The sequence below is a fragment of the Coregonus clupeaformis genome, chromosome 18 (assembly GCF_020615455.1).
Source record: "Coregonus clupeaformis isolate EN_2021a chromosome 18, ASM2061545v1, whole genome shotgun sequence".
Classification (NCBI taxonomy): Eukaryota; Metazoa; Chordata; class Actinopteri; order Salmoniformes; family Salmonidae; genus Coregonus; species Coregonus clupeaformis.
Genome location: NC_059209.1, coordinates 42,212,347 through 42,232,367, shown reverse-complemented (window position 1 = coordinate 42,232,367; position 20,021 = coordinate 42,212,347). Strand labels below are relative to the sequence as shown.

General features: G+C 43.0%; 1 protein-coding gene across 5 annotated transcripts in view; it reads right to left on the bottom strand.

Moving 5' to 3' along the window:
• LOC121530779 (kinase suppressor of Ras 2-like) overlaps positions 1-20,021 on the bottom strand; it is a 166,183-nt gene that overhangs the window by 41,460 nt on the left and 104,702 nt on the right. For 4 of the 5 annotated variants that reach the window (XM_045226870.1, XM_045226869.1, XM_045226872.1 and 1 more), the window contains 11 exons: positions 15,103-15,172; positions 12,853-12,936; positions 12,137-12,222; positions 11,610-11,636; positions 11,241-11,347; positions 10,148-10,316; positions 9,795-9,836; positions 7,005-7,077; positions 3,177-3,234; positions 1,427-1,598; positions 930-1,125 (listed from right to left, as the gene is read on the bottom strand). In XM_045226870.1, coding sequence (XP_045082805.1) covers positions 930-1,125; positions 1,427-1,598; positions 3,177-3,234; positions 7,005-7,077; positions 9,795-9,836; positions 10,148-10,316; positions 11,241-11,347; positions 11,610-11,636; positions 12,137-12,222; positions 12,853-12,936; positions 15,103-15,172 — 1,084 coding nt within the window. The remainder of the gene's footprint in view (positions 1-929; positions 1,126-1,426; positions 1,599-3,176; positions 3,235-7,004; positions 7,078-9,794; positions 9,837-10,147; positions 10,317-11,240; positions 11,348-11,609; positions 11,637-12,136; positions 12,223-12,852; positions 12,937-15,102; positions 15,173-20,021) is intronic. The other variant, XM_045226871.1, reaches the window with a different exon arrangement.

Sequence of the window (20,021 nt, the reverse complement as noted above, 5' to 3'; positions counted from 1 at the left end):
AGTGCACTTCAAATCAGCCAGATAGACAGCACAGCCAGGACACTGCCTTTCACTTCATTGAGACACCCATGTTACCCACTTCCCAGTCCAGACACACAATAGTGCTCCAGAAGGGAATGGAGCGCTGTTTTATGATCTAAATCCACAAAACACCCTTGTTGGAGAGAGAGACTCTGTCTCTGACCACTGCCAGGCCTCATGGTAACAAAGACTGGGTCACTCATAGTACATAGCTAAACCACTTCACAAGAGTATTGTATTTTTCTACACAGCTTCACTACTTTACGATAGCTTTAAATTCCTAGAGTGGTGAAGTGGATGCTATCGCCCAATCATTCTTCTGCACGTTGACATCAAAATCCCATTTATATCTATATCTATATCTATATCTATATCGGGGACAGGAGAGTTGAATTTAAGGAGGGGGTTACTGTGACGTTAAAAGGGTTGGGCTGCTTCCCTATACTGAGAGACCAGCTGGTGGTGTGGGACTACCACCTACCACCACAGATGTTACTTAATATATTGCCGTTCCTAAACTGTCCAGTATAATTATGGTAGGGTTGTCAGACCCAATTCCCCTCTTGTACTTGAAGAGCACTTGTAACGACATACTTACTGATCCTGTACTTGAAGAGGCCCCACAAGGACATACTTACTGATCCTGTACTTGAAGAGGCCCCACAAGGACATACTTACTGATCCTGTACTTGAAGAGGCCCCCACAAGGACATGCTTACTGATGCAGTTTGATTATAAGACCACAGTCAGTTCGTCAGTTGGCTGTGGTCCATGTTGGAACAGAGCTCAGTAATGACAAACATCATCACTCACCTGGTGAAGATAGCCAAGGGTTGGGGGCTCATGCAGGCGCCCATTAAGAGGACCACAAACACACACACAGACAGGTTAGGGTTTAGAGGACTCACCTGGTGATGATGGCCAGGTGTGGGGGGCTCATGCAGGCGCCCATGAAGAGGACCACGTTCTCATGTCGGGTGTTACGGTAGGCCATCACCTCCCGCTTGAAGGCCTTCAGCTGATCCTCGTTGTCCTGCTCGATGTCGATGAGGCGGATGGCTACCTCACCATGCCAGCGCCCGTGGAACACCAGGCCGAAGCGACCTGAAGAGAGCAGAAGGTAACTTAGAGGTTAGAGAGGTGGACCTGTAGCCAGAGGGTCGCTGGTTCAAATCTCAAGTGGGATCTGAATTGGTAACTAAAAGACTGCTAGTGTCAGATCACAACTAAAATGTCCCACCATTGTGACCCTGAAGCAAGGCACTTAAACCTAGCTCCAAGGATTCTGCACTATGGCTGACCCTGTGCTCCTTTCAAATGACGGATTGTGTTGTATGGGGCGATTGAGAGCAGATGTAACAGTTGGACTAATAAAATTGTATTGTATTGTATTGTATTGTATTACCTTTCCCGATGAGGTCTCCTATCTCCAGCTGTTTGAAGGGGATGTCCCACTCCTGGAGGAAGATGGATGTCTGGCTGGCCTTACGGGGGAAGTTACGGGCCGACAGCAGAGACAGGTTCATCTCCTCAAACTCATCCTCCGAATCCTCCGCCTCATCGTTGCACTCCTCATTCTGTTCAGGAGAGGAAGATGAAGAGGAGAGGAAGATGAAGAGGAGTTTAAGATGAAGAGGAGAGGAAGAGGAAGATGAGAGGAAGATGAAGAGGAAGATGAGAGGATGATGAAGATGAGAGGAAGAGGAAGAGGAGGAAGAGGAAAGGATGATGAGAGGAAGATGAGAGGAAGATGAAGAGGAAGAGGAGAGAATGAGTGAAACTCCTTTCAATCCAGGTCCACAATAAGTGTTTTATACTTATTTGTATTTATTTATTTATTTTTACATATAACACAAAAACACAACAACAACAAAACACCCAGTATACAAAACATTCTCTAAGATGGTCAACATACGATTTCCAAATTCTGTCAAATGTGTCTGGTTTATGTTGGATGTTATGAACATTTTCACATTTATATGATCAATGGTTCTTCTCAATTTCTTCCTTTGTCTGTTTCCGATTTCTTCCTTATAGGTTCTGAACCAGCAGGTAAAGTTTCAATCAACCCTTGGCAATCATCTTCTTTGGCGTAGCAGCTTCTTTCAGTATTTTTTCTATGCTAGATGCCTTAGGTTCATCCAGATTCTGTTGAAGCGATTTAATAAGATTTCTGAGTTGTAAGAACTTAAAGAAATCGACCTTGGATAATCCAAATCTTTCTTGTAATTGATTGAATGACAGTAAAGATCCATCATAGTACACATGTTCAAAATTCATGATGCCACTTTGGAACCAGGACTTAAAGGTGTTGTCATTCAACACTGGAGGTAAGGTGGGGTTATTCCAAATAGGGTTGCCTGGTAATATTGGTTCTTTCCACCTCATGAATGTATGTATATTTTCCCAAATACACATGGAATTGAGAATCATTGGATTGTCTGTTTTTTTCTTCAATGCCTTGGACCCGAAGTAGTGAATATATTTTAGATCATACGGTACAAGATTTGTGGCTTCGATACTCCTCCATGAACAAGGATAGTCAGTTTGCTGTCCATTGTTTAAGTGAACAATGGCTCTCATTGCCAAAACTCCGAAGTATCCCTTTAAAGAAGAGTTATTGATTTGATATGCCTCCTCCAGATTGCATGGTATCAGTACACCCGGGTATTTCATATGTGTCTTTGTCCATTTCCACTTCAATGTACTTTCTAAGCTTGAGAAGTCATGATTAGAAATGGGCATTATTTCAGTTTTCTCCCAATTCACATTGAATCCTGAAACAGCACCATGTGTCCAACAGTAGTAAAATAAATGACAGAATGTTCTGATTCAGAAGATAAACAAAGTAAAATGTCATCTGCATACAATGATGTCACATGTTGACCTCCACCAATCTCTATGCCCCGGATTGAGCCATGAGTTCTAATTATTGATGCTAAGGGTTCTGTGGCTAAAGATAATACATAATTAGACAAACTAGTTTAAAATCCAATTAAATGTAATTGAAACAGTGAAAATGGACAGCCTTGTTGTGTGGTTGCAAAGGATTACCATCTCGAGCATCAGCATGCCAAACTATAACAAATATTACTAACCCTACACAGATTTTATTCAGAAATAAATCCTACAATTTCATTAGAGGGGGGACTCACGTCTGATGTAGGTTCCACTTCAATCTGTAGTAAAGGGTTTAAAGGGTTCATCTCGACTCTGTAATCAAGAGGAGGGCATGCAGATGGGATGAGCATTTTACATTGCACACGTTAGCATCATACACATCTGCACTGAACCGTGTTGAATCACGCATCGTGGACGGTGATTAAACACCATGCACTTTCTGAACCCTCCTTTCTGTTTATCTAGCTAGGTGGCCAGACAGTAAGGCATTCTACATGTAAGCTCTTCTAACCTCTGTGTCATCAGTACAGCTGCATACACACAAAATTGTCACATGTGCCGAATACAACAGGTGAAGACCTTACAGTGAAATGCTTACTTACAAGCCCTTAACCAACAATGCAGTTTTAAGAAAAATAAGTGTTAAGTAAAAAAATAGATAAGTAAAACATTTTAAAATAAATAAATAATTAAAGAGCAGCAGTAAAATAACAATAGCGAGGCTATATACAGGGGGTACCGGTACAGAGTCAATGTGCGGGGGCACAGGTTAGTCGAGGTGATTGAGGTAATATGTACATGTAGGTAGAGTTAAAGTGACTATGCATAGATAGTAAACAGAGAGTAGCAGTAGTGTAAAGGTGGGGGTGGGGGCGACGACAATGCAAATGGTCCGGGTAGCCATTTGATTAGCTGTTCAGGAGTCTTATGGCTTGGGGGTAGAAGCTGTTAAGAAGCGTTTTGGACCTAGACTTGGCGCTCTGGTACTGCTTGCCGTGCGGTAGCAGAGAGAACAGTCTATGACTAGGGTGGCTGGAGTCTTTGACAATTTTTAGGGCCTTCCTCTGACACCGCCTAGGTCCTGGATGGCAGGAAGCTTGGCCCCAGTGATGTACTGGGCCGTACGCACCACCCTCTGTAGTGCCTTGTGGTCGGAGGCTGAGCAGTTGCCGCAACCAGTCAGGATGCTCTCGATGGTGCAGCTGTAGATCTTTTTGAGGACCCATGCCAAATCTTTCCAGTCTCCTGAGGGGGAATAGGCTTTGTCGTGGCCTCTTCACGACTGTCTTGGTGTGTTAGGACCATGACAGTTTGTTGGTGATGTGGACACCAAGGAACTTGATGCTCTCAACCTGCTCCACTACAGCCCCGTCGATGAGAATGGGGGCGTGCTAGGTCCTCCTTTTCCTGTAGTCCACAATCATCTCCTTTGTCTTGATCACGTTGAGGGAGAGGTTGTTGTCCTGGCACCACACGGCCAGGTCTCTGACCTCCTCCCTATAGGCTGTCTCATGAGTCATGAGTCGTTCCTGGCCATGTAGTCATGGGTGAACAGGGAGTACAGGAGGGGACTAAGCACGCACCCCTGAGGGGCCCCCGTGTTGAGGATCAGCATGGCATATGTGTTGTTACCTACCCTTAACACCTGGGGGCGGCCCGTCAGGAAGGTAGAGGTGGTCAGTCCCAGGGTCCTTAGCTTAGTGATGAGCTTTGAGGGCAGTATGGTGTTGAACGCTGAGCTGTAGTCAATGAATAGCATTCTCACGTAGCTGTTCCTTTTGTCCAGGTGGGAAAGGGCAGTGTGGACTGCAATAAAGATTGCATCATCTGTGGATCTGTTGGGGCGGTATGCAAATTGGAGTGGGTCTAGGGTTTCTGGGATAATGCTGTTGATGTGCACCATGATCAGCCTTTCAAAGCACTTCATGGCTACTGACGTGAGTGCTACGGAACTGTAGTCATTTAGGCAGGTTACCTTAGTGTTCTTGGGTACACACACACACACGATGCACACACACATTAGGGTTATGTATTATGTAATCTTTTATGTTTTGTGTTGGCCCTGCAACAGCTAATGGGGATCCTAATACAATACCAATAAACCCCCCACACACACCCACCACCCACCCACCCACCCGCCCCCCTGTGTGCAGAGTAACACTACTGGTGGCTCAGTGTTATGATGGTGACAGTGTATGAAATGATGTATGTGATTCCTGTGGTATGTGTGGCCCCTGGTAGGGCCTCAGTCTCCTAATGAGAGGATCCAGCCAGGGCCATAGAGAGGCCCTCATTAACCCAGGGAAGAGGTCATTAAGGCGGGGGAAACTGCCAGCTGCTACTGGACCCTGGCTGGGTGAGGGAGTGCATGGAGCCACACACAGAGTAGAAGACTGGCTTTAATTACATCATGAGAATGTGGGTTTCATAACCAAGATAATGGATTCACATTTGTCAGAAAGCAGTGGGAGAGAAAAAGAGAAGCAGTGGGAGAGAAAAAGAGAAGGAGAGAGAGAGGGGGAGAGAAGGTGAGAGAGAGGGGGTGAGAAGGTGAGAGAGAGAGAGAGAGAGAGAGAGAGAGAGAGAGAGAGAGAGAGAGAGAGAGAGAGAGAGAGAGAGAGAGAGAGAGATAGAGGGAGAGGGAGAAAACGCAAGAGAGAGAGAGATGGGTGCACCTTTCCCCAGTCATATTGACATTGAAATAACACCTGTGTCAGTCACTTAGAACGTATAAAAAGCATTAGAAAGTCATTAAAACAGTCTCCCATTTCTGTCAGTTTAAAAATCCACTAACAATTGACTATGAAAATCATCTATGAAAGCTAGTTTAGGTTTAGGTTTATTTGAACATCTTGGTACATACAGTATGCAGTTTCTGAAAGCTAAAGTTACTGAGCGCTACCTTGCGTTTATTTATGTGATTGATTTAGATTATAATCAAACTATCTGAGGAGTCCAAAGACATCGGCATCAGTCCTTGTCGTCTCCTTCTGCTTGCTTTCCGCAGCCGTGGTTTTTAGAAACCCAAGTGGAATCCAGTTGGCATCCTAACTGTAGCGTGAAGTAAAGGCCATGCTAACATTAGCCCCAGAGTGTGTGTCTTGTCCTGCATCTCTCATTGTCACAAAAACGTCTTTGCTCCAATAATTTTGAGTCCCTATCCCCTTTCGACCAATGGAGGGACAGAGACCGACAGACGAGACGTGATATGAGGCTTATCTGAAACAGACTGTTTGTTACCCACACGATCATGCGAACATTGCTCTGCGTCTGTGTCGCTCGACAACATTTCTTGGCATATCATTTAAAAATAAAATGTATGTCATTTACTGACCTACTTCACTGGTGGAGGGAGACAGAGGAAGAATCAGAGCTATCCCACTGGGCACAGAAGTCAGTTCAACATCTAATTTTGATTTACATTTGGTTAAGTTGTCAACTAACGTGAATTCAACGTGAAATCAACAAAACACTTCATAATGTCATTGGAAATGTGATGTCATTGGACATTTTGGTGAAAATGCTGGTGAAAACAAAGCAGAAATGCCCTTACGTTGATGACTTTTTGCAAATCCAATTCCTTTTCCACGTTGATTCAAGGTCATCACATTGATGTTTTGGGTTGAAATGACGTGGAAACAACGTTGATTCAACCAGTTTTTGCCCAATGGGATTTTAAACAGTTTATTTCCTTCAACAACCCCTCTAGATTGACTAAGGTCAGAATATATTTGTCACGATAACTCATGTTGTTCATACTGTATCCAAGATGTCAACAGCGTTATGGTGGACACTCCTCCCAAGATACTTGTCAGACTTCCCTTCAAACACCCCTTCTAGATTGACTAAGGTCAGAATGAAATAGACTGACAGTGACTTATCTGCTGCATGGTGTGTTTCTGTGGCCGACACACCTCCCAGGGTACTGGGCGGACGTTATGTCGCGTGTGAACTCAAAGATTGACACCTCACTGACATTGTCATTAGATGTTGATTGCGTGACATTGGTTTACTACGTGGTACCATGGTTGAGCCAAAACAAATATAAAGAAAGCAATCCCGTTTCCTAGTTTTCTACTCACCCTGGCTCAGACAGAACTGGGTGCAGGATGACCTGGGGTGCCCTACTGGGGGCCTCTGGGACCAGGGCCACGTCTAGAGAGGAGAGGCATATTGTAAATCATCACAACACTGGACATTACATAGTCTTTATACCACAGCCCAGTGTAATATCACATACAGTGCATTCGGAAAGTATTCAGACCCCTTGACTTTTTTTTACACATTTTGTAATGTTACAGCCTTTTTCTAAAATGGATTAAATTTCCCTCATCAATCTACACACAATATCCCATAATGACAAAGCAAAAACTGGTTTTTAGAAATGTTTGCAAATTTATATATATACAAAAATATATACAGTGAGAGAAAAAAGTATTTGATCCCCTGCTGATTTTGTACGTTTGCCCACTGACAAAGAAATTATCAGACTATAATTTTAATGGTAGGTTTATTTGAACAGTGAGAGACAGAATAACAACAAAAAAATCCAGAAAAACGAATGTCGAAAATGTTATAAATTGATTTGCATTTTAATGAGGGAAATAAGTATTTAACCCCCTCTCAATCAGAAAGATTTCTGGCTCCCAGGTGTCTTTTATACAGGTAACGAGCTGAGATTAGCTTACCTGTATAAAAGACACCTGTCCACAGAAGCAATCAATCAATCAGATTCCAAACTCTCCACCATGGCCAAGACCAAAGAGCTCTCCAAGGATGTCAGGGACAAGATTGTAGACCTACACAAGACTGGAATGGGCTACAAGACCATCGCCGAGCAGCTTGGTGAGAAGGTGACAACAGTTGGTGCGATTATTTGCAAATGGAAGAAACACAAAATAACTGTCAATCTCCCTCGGCCTGGGGCTCCATGCAACATCTCACCTCGTGGAGTTGCAATGATCATGAGAACGGTGAGGAATCAGCCCAGAACTACGCGGGAGGATCTTGTCAATGATCTCAAGGCAGCTGGGACCATAGTACCAAGAAAACAATTGGTAACAGACTACGCCGTGAAGGACTGAAATCCTGCAGCGCCTGCAAGGTCCCCCTGCTCAAGAAAGCACATATACAGGCCCGTCTGAAGTTTGCCAATGAACATCTGAATGATTCAGAGGAGAATTGGGTGAAAGTGTTGTGGTCAGATGAGACCAAAATCGAGCTCTTTGGCATCAACTCAACTCGCGGTGTTTGGAGGAGGAGGAATGCTGCCTATGACCCCAAGAACACCATCCCCACCGTCAAACATGGAGGTGGAAACATTATGCTTTGGGGGTGTTTTTCTGCTAAGGGGACAGGACAACTTCACCACATCAAAGGAACGATGGACGGGGCCATGTACCGTCAAATCTTGGGTGAGAACCTCCTTCTCTCAGCCAGGGCATTGAAAATGGGTCGTGGATGGGTATTCCAGCATGACAATGACCCAAAACACACGGCCAAGGCAACAAAGGAGTGGCTCAAGAAGAAGCACATTAAGGTCCTGGAGTGGCCTAGTCAGTCTCCAGACCTTAATCCCATAGAAAATATGTGGAGGGAGCTGAAGGTTTGAGTTGCCAAACGTCAGCCTCGAAACCTTAATGACTTGGAGAAGATCTGCAAAGAGGAGTGGGACAAAATCCCTCCTGAGATGTGTGCAAAGCTGGTGGCCAACTACAAGAAACATATGACCTCTGTGATTGCCAACAAGGGTTTTGCCACCAAGTACTAAGTCATGTTTTGCAGAGGGGTCAAATACTTATTTCCCTCATTAAAATGCAAATCAATTTATAACATTTTTGACATGCGTTTTTCTGGATTTGTTTGTTGTTATTCTGTCTCTCACTGTTCAAATAAACCTACCAAATTATAGACTGATCATGTCTTTGTCAGTGGGCAAACGTACAAAATCAGCAGGGGATCAAATACTTTTTTCCCTCACTGTATATATATATAAAATAAAAAGTAACACTATATTTACAAAAGTATGTGGCTTTGTGTTGTTTTGTTTTGCTTTGTGTTGTCAAACAAATGTGTTGTTTGATAAGCTGGTAAGTACATGTAATACTTTTATAATTAAATGTTTTGACTTAAAACAATGATTTGCAGGCGTAAGAAATAAGCATTGGGAGTTGTTAACAGCAATGGCCTCATGACACTACTCATGACTTCATAATATACACTGTGAGGATCAGTCCTGCATCACTATACTGCATCTCGGACTCTTCCACCCCACACAGATGTAGGATCTTCATTTGATCACGCTGTTGTTGCACAGCATGAAATGCAAACTTGTAATGTATTCAAGGTTTAAAAAGCCTTCTAAAGTTTGTAATTTCAGACTTTATTTGCCCTAATTCAAATGTATCAACCCCTACAAAAATGCACATTTCCTGTTGCTGCAGGATTAAGATCCACAGCTCTAAAAGACTCTCCTGTAATGGTCCAGCTAGATAACAGAGACCGGCAGCAGCAGGCTTTTATTTGTTTCTATTCTATAGAAGAGCCTGAGGAGAGCAGAGGAGCGTGAGGGAACCTGAGGAGAGGAGACTGAGGAGAGGGAACTGAGGAGGGGGAACTGAGGAGAGGAGGGGGAACTGAGGAGAGGAGATTGAGGAGAGGAGACTGAGGAGGGAAGGCTGAAGAGAGGAATGGAGTCTGAGGAGAGGAGACTGAAGAGAGGTGGTTGAGGAGAGGAGACTGAGGAGAGAGGAGACTGAGGAGAGGAGACAGGCGTTAGAGTTTAGAACCTGTCAAGGACGAAAGAACAGAATCATCAAATCTCAACATCAAAAGTGAATGGGTATTGTGATGATCAACTACAAGGCACTTACCTGGGAATATGAACTGCTGCTTGTATTTGAAGTAAGAAGAGGCTGGATAGAGGGGGAGAGGGAGAGAGGGAGGAGGGAGATTGAGAGTGGGTCAGGGTTGTGGTGCAGACCCTTTTGATCTTCTTTCACTGACAATCAGCACAGAGCTGGGTTCATAGAAGGGTTGAAATGACAAGAATGACATTTCTTTCCTTGAGCAGAGAAGTTGAACAGACGGCTCTAAAAATCAAACAGTAGTAACACTAAATGTACTACTTCTATCAGAATAAATGTCTAAACGCACTTTAAATAAAGTTTGATTTAAGACTTTATCTGGAAGAAAAACGCTTTACGTTTTCATTTAAATCCCGTACCTGTTAAATTGAACTGTTTCTGTAGCCGTGCCGACTGTGGGGAGGGGTGCAGGGGGGAGGGAGGCGTGGTACTGGAGGGGAGGGGGGGAACGGGGGAGGAAGGAGTGGAGGAGGTGGTGGAGGAGGGGTTACTACTGGAGTCTGGCTGGTACGGGACAGGGATGTGATCCTGAGGACAGAGATAGATAGAGAGAGAGGGAGAGAGAGCAAGAGAGAGGGGGATGGAGCAATACAGAGAGAGGAAGAGAGATAGGAAGAGAGAGAGGGAGGGAGGGAGGGAAAGAGAGAGAGAGCGAGAGAGTGAGAGCGAGAGAGCAAGAGAAAGAGATAGGGAGAGAGAGGGAGAGACGGAGAGAGATGGGGGAAGAGAGCGATATAGAGAGAGAGGGAGAGAGAGAAAACGAGAGAGGGGGGAGACAGAGAGAGATACAGAGGGGGAGAGAGAGAGAGACAGAGACAGAGACAGAGAGATAAGGAGAGAGAGAGATAAGGAGAGAGAGAGATACATAATTAAATAGGCCAGTATTATCGTTTATCTCTATGGCCTGTAGCAGGAAGAACTAGTATCTTTTCAGACTCTTCCTCATTCACAAGATAACACCTGACAACGCACCTGTCGTCTATTTGTGTTGTTATGATGAGGATCCATAGAGATAGTAGAGAGATTTGCTGCCTGTGCTGTGCTCTGGGAGCTAAAAGCTATTTTATGTGGTAGGGTAGGAATGAGTGGACTTGGTTGTCCTCTCTTATTATGGAGTGTTGCTATGCGTGTTGTTGACCAATATGTTCATTTCCTGGTTGTATTGGGGTAGTCGTACAGAGTGAGGGAGTGAAGAAACTCTGGTCTCAAACTACACTAGTAACGGTCATAGTGAATTAGCAGATGTCCATTAAAAGTCTCTCATTAAAAACTCTAACTCTGAACTGTAAGGCCCACTAAATGTTGTCTAAAATGTAACAGTAAATCTGAGACTGAGCTTCATGTGATTTCAAACAGAAATAAATAACTTTTGGACTTTAAATAAGACAACAGGCCTCAGATGTGGAGCCCAGAGCAGTTTGTTTGTGTGCGAGTGTGTACGGTGGTTCCTACCTTGTTGATTTTGCTGGTTTTGGGCAGCGTCTGACTGATGTGCAGGTCTGTGTACCTGAGGGGGTTGTTGATGTCACATGGTACCGATTCAGTCCGTACCAAACGAGCTGGGAGAGACAGAATCAGACATAAACAGAACACTGAGTGAGGGCTTTGAGCAGATGTGATATGTGCTTAAAAGCTTTGGCTGTCCATTAGAGAAAGTCTTTATCTACTCAAATTTCTAAATGTGTTAAATGGAAGATGGACCCTTTTTACTATCGCAAGGGAACTCTTAAGAACACCTTAAGATAGCTGGCCAACTTCAAGTAGACTTCAGAAAGGTTCTGTAGTTCAAAAAAAGAAAGGTTGACAAAGTGATTGTTTTACCTTGATTTCCTTGGTGATCTGTCGCACCAGTTGGGAGAAAAGGAGAGACATATAAAGAACTTACAGTAAAAACTAACTTCAGATGACAGAGAACCTTGAAGTAATACTTCAAACAAAAGCACTATAGCAGAGAATTAGTATTATTTTAAAGCAATACTTCCATAACTAAAGCACTACAGCAATAACAATCCTAATAAGTATTCCTAATATGAATATGTTTTGCACTGCTGAATTACAGTAGGGCTACAGAAAGTATATCTCTCCTAACTTGAGATACATGTGCAGTTCGTGTTACTGCTTATGTTGAGAATACTACTAAGACGTTTTGAGGCCTGTGTATCAAGGTCTACAGCTATTAAAATGGTGCATTACTGCTTTCAGTCGCTTTAATAAATGCATCTGCTAAATCACGTATTATGTATGAATTGAAAGACCAGTGGTGAAATGGTCCTTGAAGTTATGCGGCATGTATATGAAGTCAGGCTTCAGCCCTACAGTAAGCTGCTGGTCCAACAGTCCTTTGTTACCTTTCAGGGGGTTCCTCCCTCCTCGCTGGATGATCAGCAAATGGCAAGGCGGGGCTTCTTTGGTGCATTTGTTGTGGCACTTCAGCCTAGTGAAACAACAGAATAATATACACACTGAAACCAGGGCTGTGTCTGAAATGGCACCCTATTCCCTATATAGTGCACTACTTTTGATCAGAGCCCTGTGGCTCTGATCAAAAGTAGTGCACTATATAGGGAATAGGGTGCTACTTCGGACACAACCCCTGACATCACTGAATCTCTACTATTCATTTTCAAAACAGTTAAAAGAAACAGTTCTTGAACGTTTAGTAGTCTGGGTCATTAAGGAAATAAAAAGCTGTCCTTGTGTCAAAGATGTCTCATTCGGTCGATTGTGAAATTGGTTAATTTATTTGAGTAATCTGTTTAGAATGATAATGATAATTGCTGTTCTGTTCCTTTTCAGAGACTTTTCAAAGTATGCCGTGACAAATTATCTTTCTAGAATTCTAATAAGAATGTGGATTAACAAATATGGAGGACAAAAAAGACCTTAAAACCCATAACCAACCAGCATAATGATTGGATTAAATGATTAAAAATGTTTACTTCACTAAGCACACCAAGATAAATTCTTAGAAACATTTGATGCATGGCAATAATGTTGTTTTCTCCTGGCGTAGACATGCTTTTCATGAACAAAGATCAGAATAAGGTTAGGAAGAAGGACCTACTTGCAGTTTTTACATTTGAGTCCAAACAACATTCCTTTTCCACACACTATGCATGTCTGAGACATCCAATACTTGGTGGAAAACCTGCAAAGACAAGAGAGCGAACGAGAGAGAGAGAGAGAGAGAGAATGAGAGAGAGAACGAGAAAGAGAGAGAGAGAGAGAACGAGAGAGAGAGAACGAGAGAGAGAGAACGAGAGAGAGAGAGAGAGAAAGAGATAAGATCACATAGACAAAACATCTCTTCTACCTGTTTCTCCATGCATAAATGAGTCCCAAACAAGGCCCCAGCAGGTGTGCATCACTGCACAGAGGAAACATCACTGATTGCTTGTGACCTTTCAGAAAATGATTCCTATTCCCACGTGATGACAAATGGCTTTTGTCATAGAATGCCTCATATTCTCAGGTCACCTTTCCTTAACATAAGAAAGATGGACGCCTTTAGGCCTATTCTTCCCCTCCCTCTAAAGATTTTTGTGCTAATCTCTAATGCACCTTGATTCAATTTGGGGTTCACCTGGCACTCCTTTCATTATCCCCCGCCAATGTTGAGTTTGTGGCTGTGCTGTCTGAATAACTGCTGTGACAGCCCACTTGAATCAACGTTGTTTCCATGTCATTTTTGCGAAATGACGTGGAACCAACGTGGAATAGACGTTGAACTGTGCCCAGTGGGAGAGACCATACTGCTGCATCAAGACGGTAACACAGCAACCATTCACAGAGATGAAGACGGAGCCTGGCAGAAACCGTGGCACGGCGCACAGAGCAAGATCTCAAGATGCTGCCACTTTATCAAACGGGCAAATCTACAGTGTGTTTTAATTCTCTTGAACGATAAAAAGCAATTCCCTACTTCGAGGTTGGATGGAGCATCTAAGTGCCAGGCAGCCCAGGGATAGAACTAGGGGGTTTATTGACAGATAGAGGCTGACACCTGGGTTCAAGCAGCAGGCTGGCTGGGGTAATGGAATATGACTGATAGAGGCTGACAGAATCAGAATCTCTTCATTAGGAACCCTCGCATCACCTCGTACCGTCGCTAAAAAGAACCAGAACTTAATCTTCCACACAGACCATCCACTGGCATGGTGCAGTGCTTTATTAACACACTACCCCTCTATCAATAGGGGGGGTGTTAGCGATGGGTGGAAACTCAGGATACTAGACAACAAGGATTTGAGTCAGCCAATGTCAACCTGTACAAGTCTGGAACAGTATTGGTACAGGGCAAACCCAAACAGTTTCAGCTGGACTTTCACAGAATCAAAGAGGGAGTGCAGCAGGAGAAGCTCTCTCTTGAGAAAGACTCCCCCACCCCGAGCGAGTCAGACCTCTTCATTAAACAACCCCACAGACGAGCAACACCAAGCGGAAAGTCAACATCCCAGCACAGAGCACTACTCCCTCACTGAAATTAAGGATAAATTCACCCTGCTGGAGGTAAGGTAGGTGGAGCTGGAACAGCAGGTGAACACACTCCAGTCAGCACAGACCCAGACAACAGTCCAGCACTGTGGTGAGACAACTTCAACAGGAGCAAGAGCAGGAGCAGAAGATGAAGGCCCAGCAGCCAGATGGCACGACTCCAACAACATCATTAAGTTTGCAGACGACACAACAGTGTTAGGCCTGATCACCGACAACGATGAGACAGCCTATAGGGAAGAGGTCAGAGACCTGGCCGTGTGGGGCCAGGACAACAACCTCTCCCTCAACGTGATCAAGACAAAGGAGATGATTGTGGACTACAGGAAAAGAAGGACCGAGCACGCCCCCATTCTCATCGACGGGGCTGTAGTGGAGCAGGTTGAGAGCATCAAGTTCCTTGGTGTCCACATCACCAACAAACTATCATGGTCCAAACACACCAAGACAGTCATGAAGAGGGCACGACAAAGCCTATTCCCCCTCAGGAGACTGAAAATATTTGGCGAGAGAGAAAGGGAGCGTGAGAGAGAGCGACAGACAGAGCAGTAGAGAAAAGTTGGTTCGTTTCCAGGTTCTCATGGCCAATAGCGGTGGTGTATTGTTTAACTTAGAAATCCGTGACATTTGGGAGTCATCAGGCATTCAAATGGGGAAAGAGCATGAAAATGAGTTATGCAAGTACCCCCTTTAATTGGTCTGACATTCTGTCTGTCAGTGGTGGAGAAACAGACACATTAAGAGATACACTCCACACCTTAATGTCTGAACACTCAAACCATCACACACACACACACACACACGCACACACACAGGTTACCTGTGTTTTATGGAGTTTCCCAGGTCTCTCTGGGGGATCTGTGGGGACCAGCGAGGCACTGAGAGAGTGTCTGGAGGAGAAGAGAGAAAGAGGGATGGATAAGAATGTAACGATGATGAGATATTGGACCAAACGTAGGGCTTGATTCAGTCAGACATGCAGCGTTGTAGCCTAATACATACTCACCATTGGAAATTAGGACTACATTTCAACACATGCCCTTGTATTGAATAGTTCCCTAACGAATACCACTGATTGTGACTGGGCTAAAGCAAACACTGATTTGTGGACTGCATGACATTTTGCCGTATTAATAGATTAGTAAAAACTGGTCTGATCTGGCTTTGGTCTTTACTACAATCAATTATAATTACCTATTTTGACTAACAATTCCTGACATTCAAAAACCATAAAGTGACAAAAGTCTGATCTACGTCAGAGTCATGAGATACAATGATTCACTTCTGGATCTTTAAAGAAGAAATACAAGTTATTCTCTTTTCTAAACGTCCTTTTATCAAACAGGCAGAATGGTATCAGCTCTCTCAGCTATGACCACACAGTAAATGTACAAACAAGTGTTGTTAAAATTCTCAGTTACATTCACGGTCACAACAATCCCTGTAGCTCAGTTGGTAGAGCATGGCGCTTGCAACGCCAGGGTTGTGGGTTCGTTTCACACGGGGGGCCAGTATGAAAAATGTATGCACTCACTAACTAACTGTAAGTCACTCTGGATAAGAGCGTCTGCTAAATGACTAAACATGTAAAACAATCTAAGCCTTAAGGTGTACGATACATGGAAGATATAGGAACATGGCTCCAAAGAACATTCTTCTGACATCACCATTACTACAGTATACTGCTCAGATATTCACCGTTACTACAGTATACTACTCAGATATTCACCGTTACTACAGTATACTGCTCAGATATTCACCGTTACTACAGTATACTGCTCAGATATTCACCATTACTACAGTATACTGCTCAGATATTCACCGTTACTACAGTATACTACTCAGATATTCACCATTACTACAGTATACTGCTCAGATATTCACCGTTACTACAGTATACTACTCAGATATTCACCATTACTACAGTATACTGTTCAGATATTCAGCATCAGCAAAGTATGAGATTGAGCATCAAGCCCAGACCAGACCTAACCCGCTATATAGATACACACACGACCATAATAGGTGGTATGTTGATGATATGGTCCATATGAAAAGCGTTCTGTGTTGTAGGTGCTCCATTGTGAAGGTATGCACAGAAAATGACTTCATGGCAGCAGCAGCAACCTTATACATTACGGACCTCTCAATGCACTGTGTGCCACCAGCCACAGCACACCCACAGGCTGCAAAGCTATAGTCAGGAGAGTATGTACCATACCTATTCTGTGCATTGCATTTCTGTGTGTGTGGGGGGAGTGGGAGGGTGCTCGAGTGTGTGTGTGTGTCAGGGTGAGAGCGAGAGAGGGATCGAGAGCGAGCGAGCGAGAGACAGAGATAGGTGAAATACCACAGTGTGCCATCACAGCAGCAACATTTGTGACTTGTTGCCACAAGTGAAGAACAAACACCATTGTAAATACAACCCATACTTATGTTTATTTATTTTCCCTTTTGTACTTAAACTATTTGCACATCGTTACAACACTGTATGAACATAGCCACAATATGACATTTGAAATGTCTCTATTCCTTTGGAACTGTAATTTTGTAAACTGTAAAGTTTACTGTTAATTTCTGATTGTTTATTTCCCTTTTGTTTATTATCTATTTCACTTGCTTTGGCAATGTAAACATATGTTTCCCATGCCAATGAAGCCCTTCGAATTGAAGTGGTTGAAGAGGTTATCTCAACCCTGCTACCACGAAAAGACTTCCACCCTGCTACCATACAGCAGGTAAACGCAAGTATTTCCCGTGACTGTGCATCAAAACCAAATGTCTACCTGGCCCACCACTCCACCCTGGACGTGAACAGCCTTTACGACCAGGTCCACCTATACAAGGCAGCAGTGCCCACCTTCGCCCGGACCCTAAAGGATATCGCCTTGATGGAAAGTGGGGTTGGGGGAAAAACATACAACATTATAAAATCCATGTACACAAACAACAAGTGTGCGGTTAAAATTGACAAAAAACACACACATTTCTTTCCACAGGGCCGTGGTGTGAGACAGGGATGCAGTTTAAGCCCCACCCTCTTCAACATATATATCAACGAATTGGCGAGGGCATTAGAACAGTCTGCAGCACCCGGCCTCACCCTACTAGAATCTGAAGTCAAATGTCTACTGTTTGCTGATGATCTGGTGCTTCTGTCACCAACCAAGGAGGGCCTACAGCAGCACCTAGATCTTCTGCACATATTCTGTCAGACCTGGGCCCTGACAGTAAATCTCAGTAAGACAAAAATAATGGTGTTCCAAAAAAGGTCCAGTTGCCAGGACCACAAATACAAATTCCATGTAGACACCGTCGCCCTAGAGCACACAAAAAACTATACATACTTCGGCCTAAACATCAGCGCCACAGGTAACTTCCACAAACGATCTGAGAGACAAGGCAAGAAGGGCCTTCTATGCCATCAAAAGGAACATAAAATTTGACATATCAATTAGGATCTGGCTAAAAATACTTGAATCAGTTATAGAATCCATTGCCCTTTATGGTTGTGAGGTCTAGGGTCCGCTCACCAACCAAGAATTCACAAAATGGGACAAAACACCAAATTGAGACTCTGCACGCAGAATTCTGCAAAAATATCCTCAGTGTACAACGAAAAACACCAAATAATGCATGCAGAGCACAATTAGGCCGATACCCGCTAATGATCAAAATCCAGAAAAGAGCCGTTAAATTCTATAACCACTTAAAAGGAAGCGATTCACAAACCTTCCATTACAAAGCAATCACCTACAAAGAGATGAACTTGGAGAAGAGTCCCTTAAGTAAGCTGGTCCTGGGGCTCTGTTCACAAACACAAACAGACCCCACAGAGCCCCAGGACAACAAAAACAACACAATTAGACCCAACCAAATCATGAGAAAACAAAAAGAGAATTACTTGACACATTGGAAAGAATTAACAAAAAAACAGAGCAAACTATAATGCTATTTGGCTCTAAACAGAGAGTAGACAGTGGCAGAATACCTGACCACTGTGACTGACCCAAACTTAAGGAAAGCTTTGACTATGTACAGACTCAGTGAGCATAGCCTTGCTATTGAGATAGGCTGCCGTAGGCAGACCTGGCTCTCAAGAGAAGACAGGCTATGTGCACACTGCCCACAAAATGAGGTGGAAACTGAGCTGCACTTCCTAACCTCCTGCCAAATGTATGACCATATTAGAGACACATATTTCCCTCAGATTACAGAGATCCACAAAGAATTCGAAAACAAACCCAATTTTGATAAACTCCCTTAACTACTGGGTGAAAAACCACAGTGTGTCATCACAGCAGCAAGATTTGTGACCTGTTGCCACAAGAAAAGGGCAACCAGTGAAGAACAAACACCATTGTAAATACAACCCATATTTATGTTTATTTATTTTCCCATTTGTACTTTAACTATTTGCACATTGTTACAACACTGAATATAGACATAATATGACATTTGAAATATCTTTATTCTTTTGGAACTTCTGAGTGTAATGTTTACTGTTAATATTTATTGTTTATTTCACTTTTGTTTACTATCTACTTCACTTGCTTTGGCAATGTTAACATATGTTTCCCATGCCAATAAAGCCCTTACATTGAAATTGAATTGATAGAGAGAGAGAGAGAGAGAGAGAGAGAGAGAGAGAGAGAGAGAGAGAGAGAGAGAGAGAGAGAGAGAGAGAGAGAGAGAGAGAGAGAGAGAAAGAAAGAGAGAAAGAAAGAGAGAAAGAGAGAGAGAACCCTCCCCATCTACTGTAAAGCTTATCTCAGTATGACACATGGTCTTAAGACGGACGAGGCAGAAGAGGAGGAGGAGGAGGAAGAGGAGGGGGTATGACTTTATAGCTGAATAGATTGAATCCAGCTGGAAAATAGATACAGTATTTGTAAGATAATTCTTCATTATTTTCAGGTCACACTGAAAAGGGATTTTATCCGAAATGTTAGTGTATTGTCCAATCCCCTGTCAAGATAAAATAATTTGAATATTTGGAAAAATTAAGTAATTTCTTTGGACCTACTTTATCACTGTATAACAGTTCTCAAGGTTGGCAAGTACAGTACTGCGTCCCTAGTGTGTAGAATTGTGTTTTTCATATTTGATATACAATTAAATTAACAATAAAGGCTATGTTGACATGACAACAACAATAAAGGCTATGTTGACATGACAACAACAACAATAAAGGCTATGTTGACATGACAACAACAACAATAAAGGCTGTGTTGAAATGACAACAACAATAAAGGCTACGTTGACATGACAACAACAACAATAAAGACTACGTTGACATGACAACAACAACAATAAAGACTATGTTGACATGACAACAACAACAACAAAGGCTACGTTGACATGACAACAACAACAATAAAGGCTATGTTGAAATGACAACAACAATAAAGGCTATGTTGACATGACAACAACAACAATAAAGGCTATGTTGACATGACAAAAACAACAATAAAGGCTACGTTGACATGACAAAAACAACAATAAAGGCTACGTTGACATGACAACAACAATAAAGGCTACGTTGACATGACAACAACAACAATAAAGGCTACGTTGACATGACAACAACAACAATAAAGGCTATGTTGACATGACAACAACAACAATAAAGGCTACGTTGACATGACAACAACAACAATAAAGGCTATGTTGAAATGACAACAATAAAGGCTATGTTGACATGACAACAACAACAACAATAAAGGCTATGTTGACATG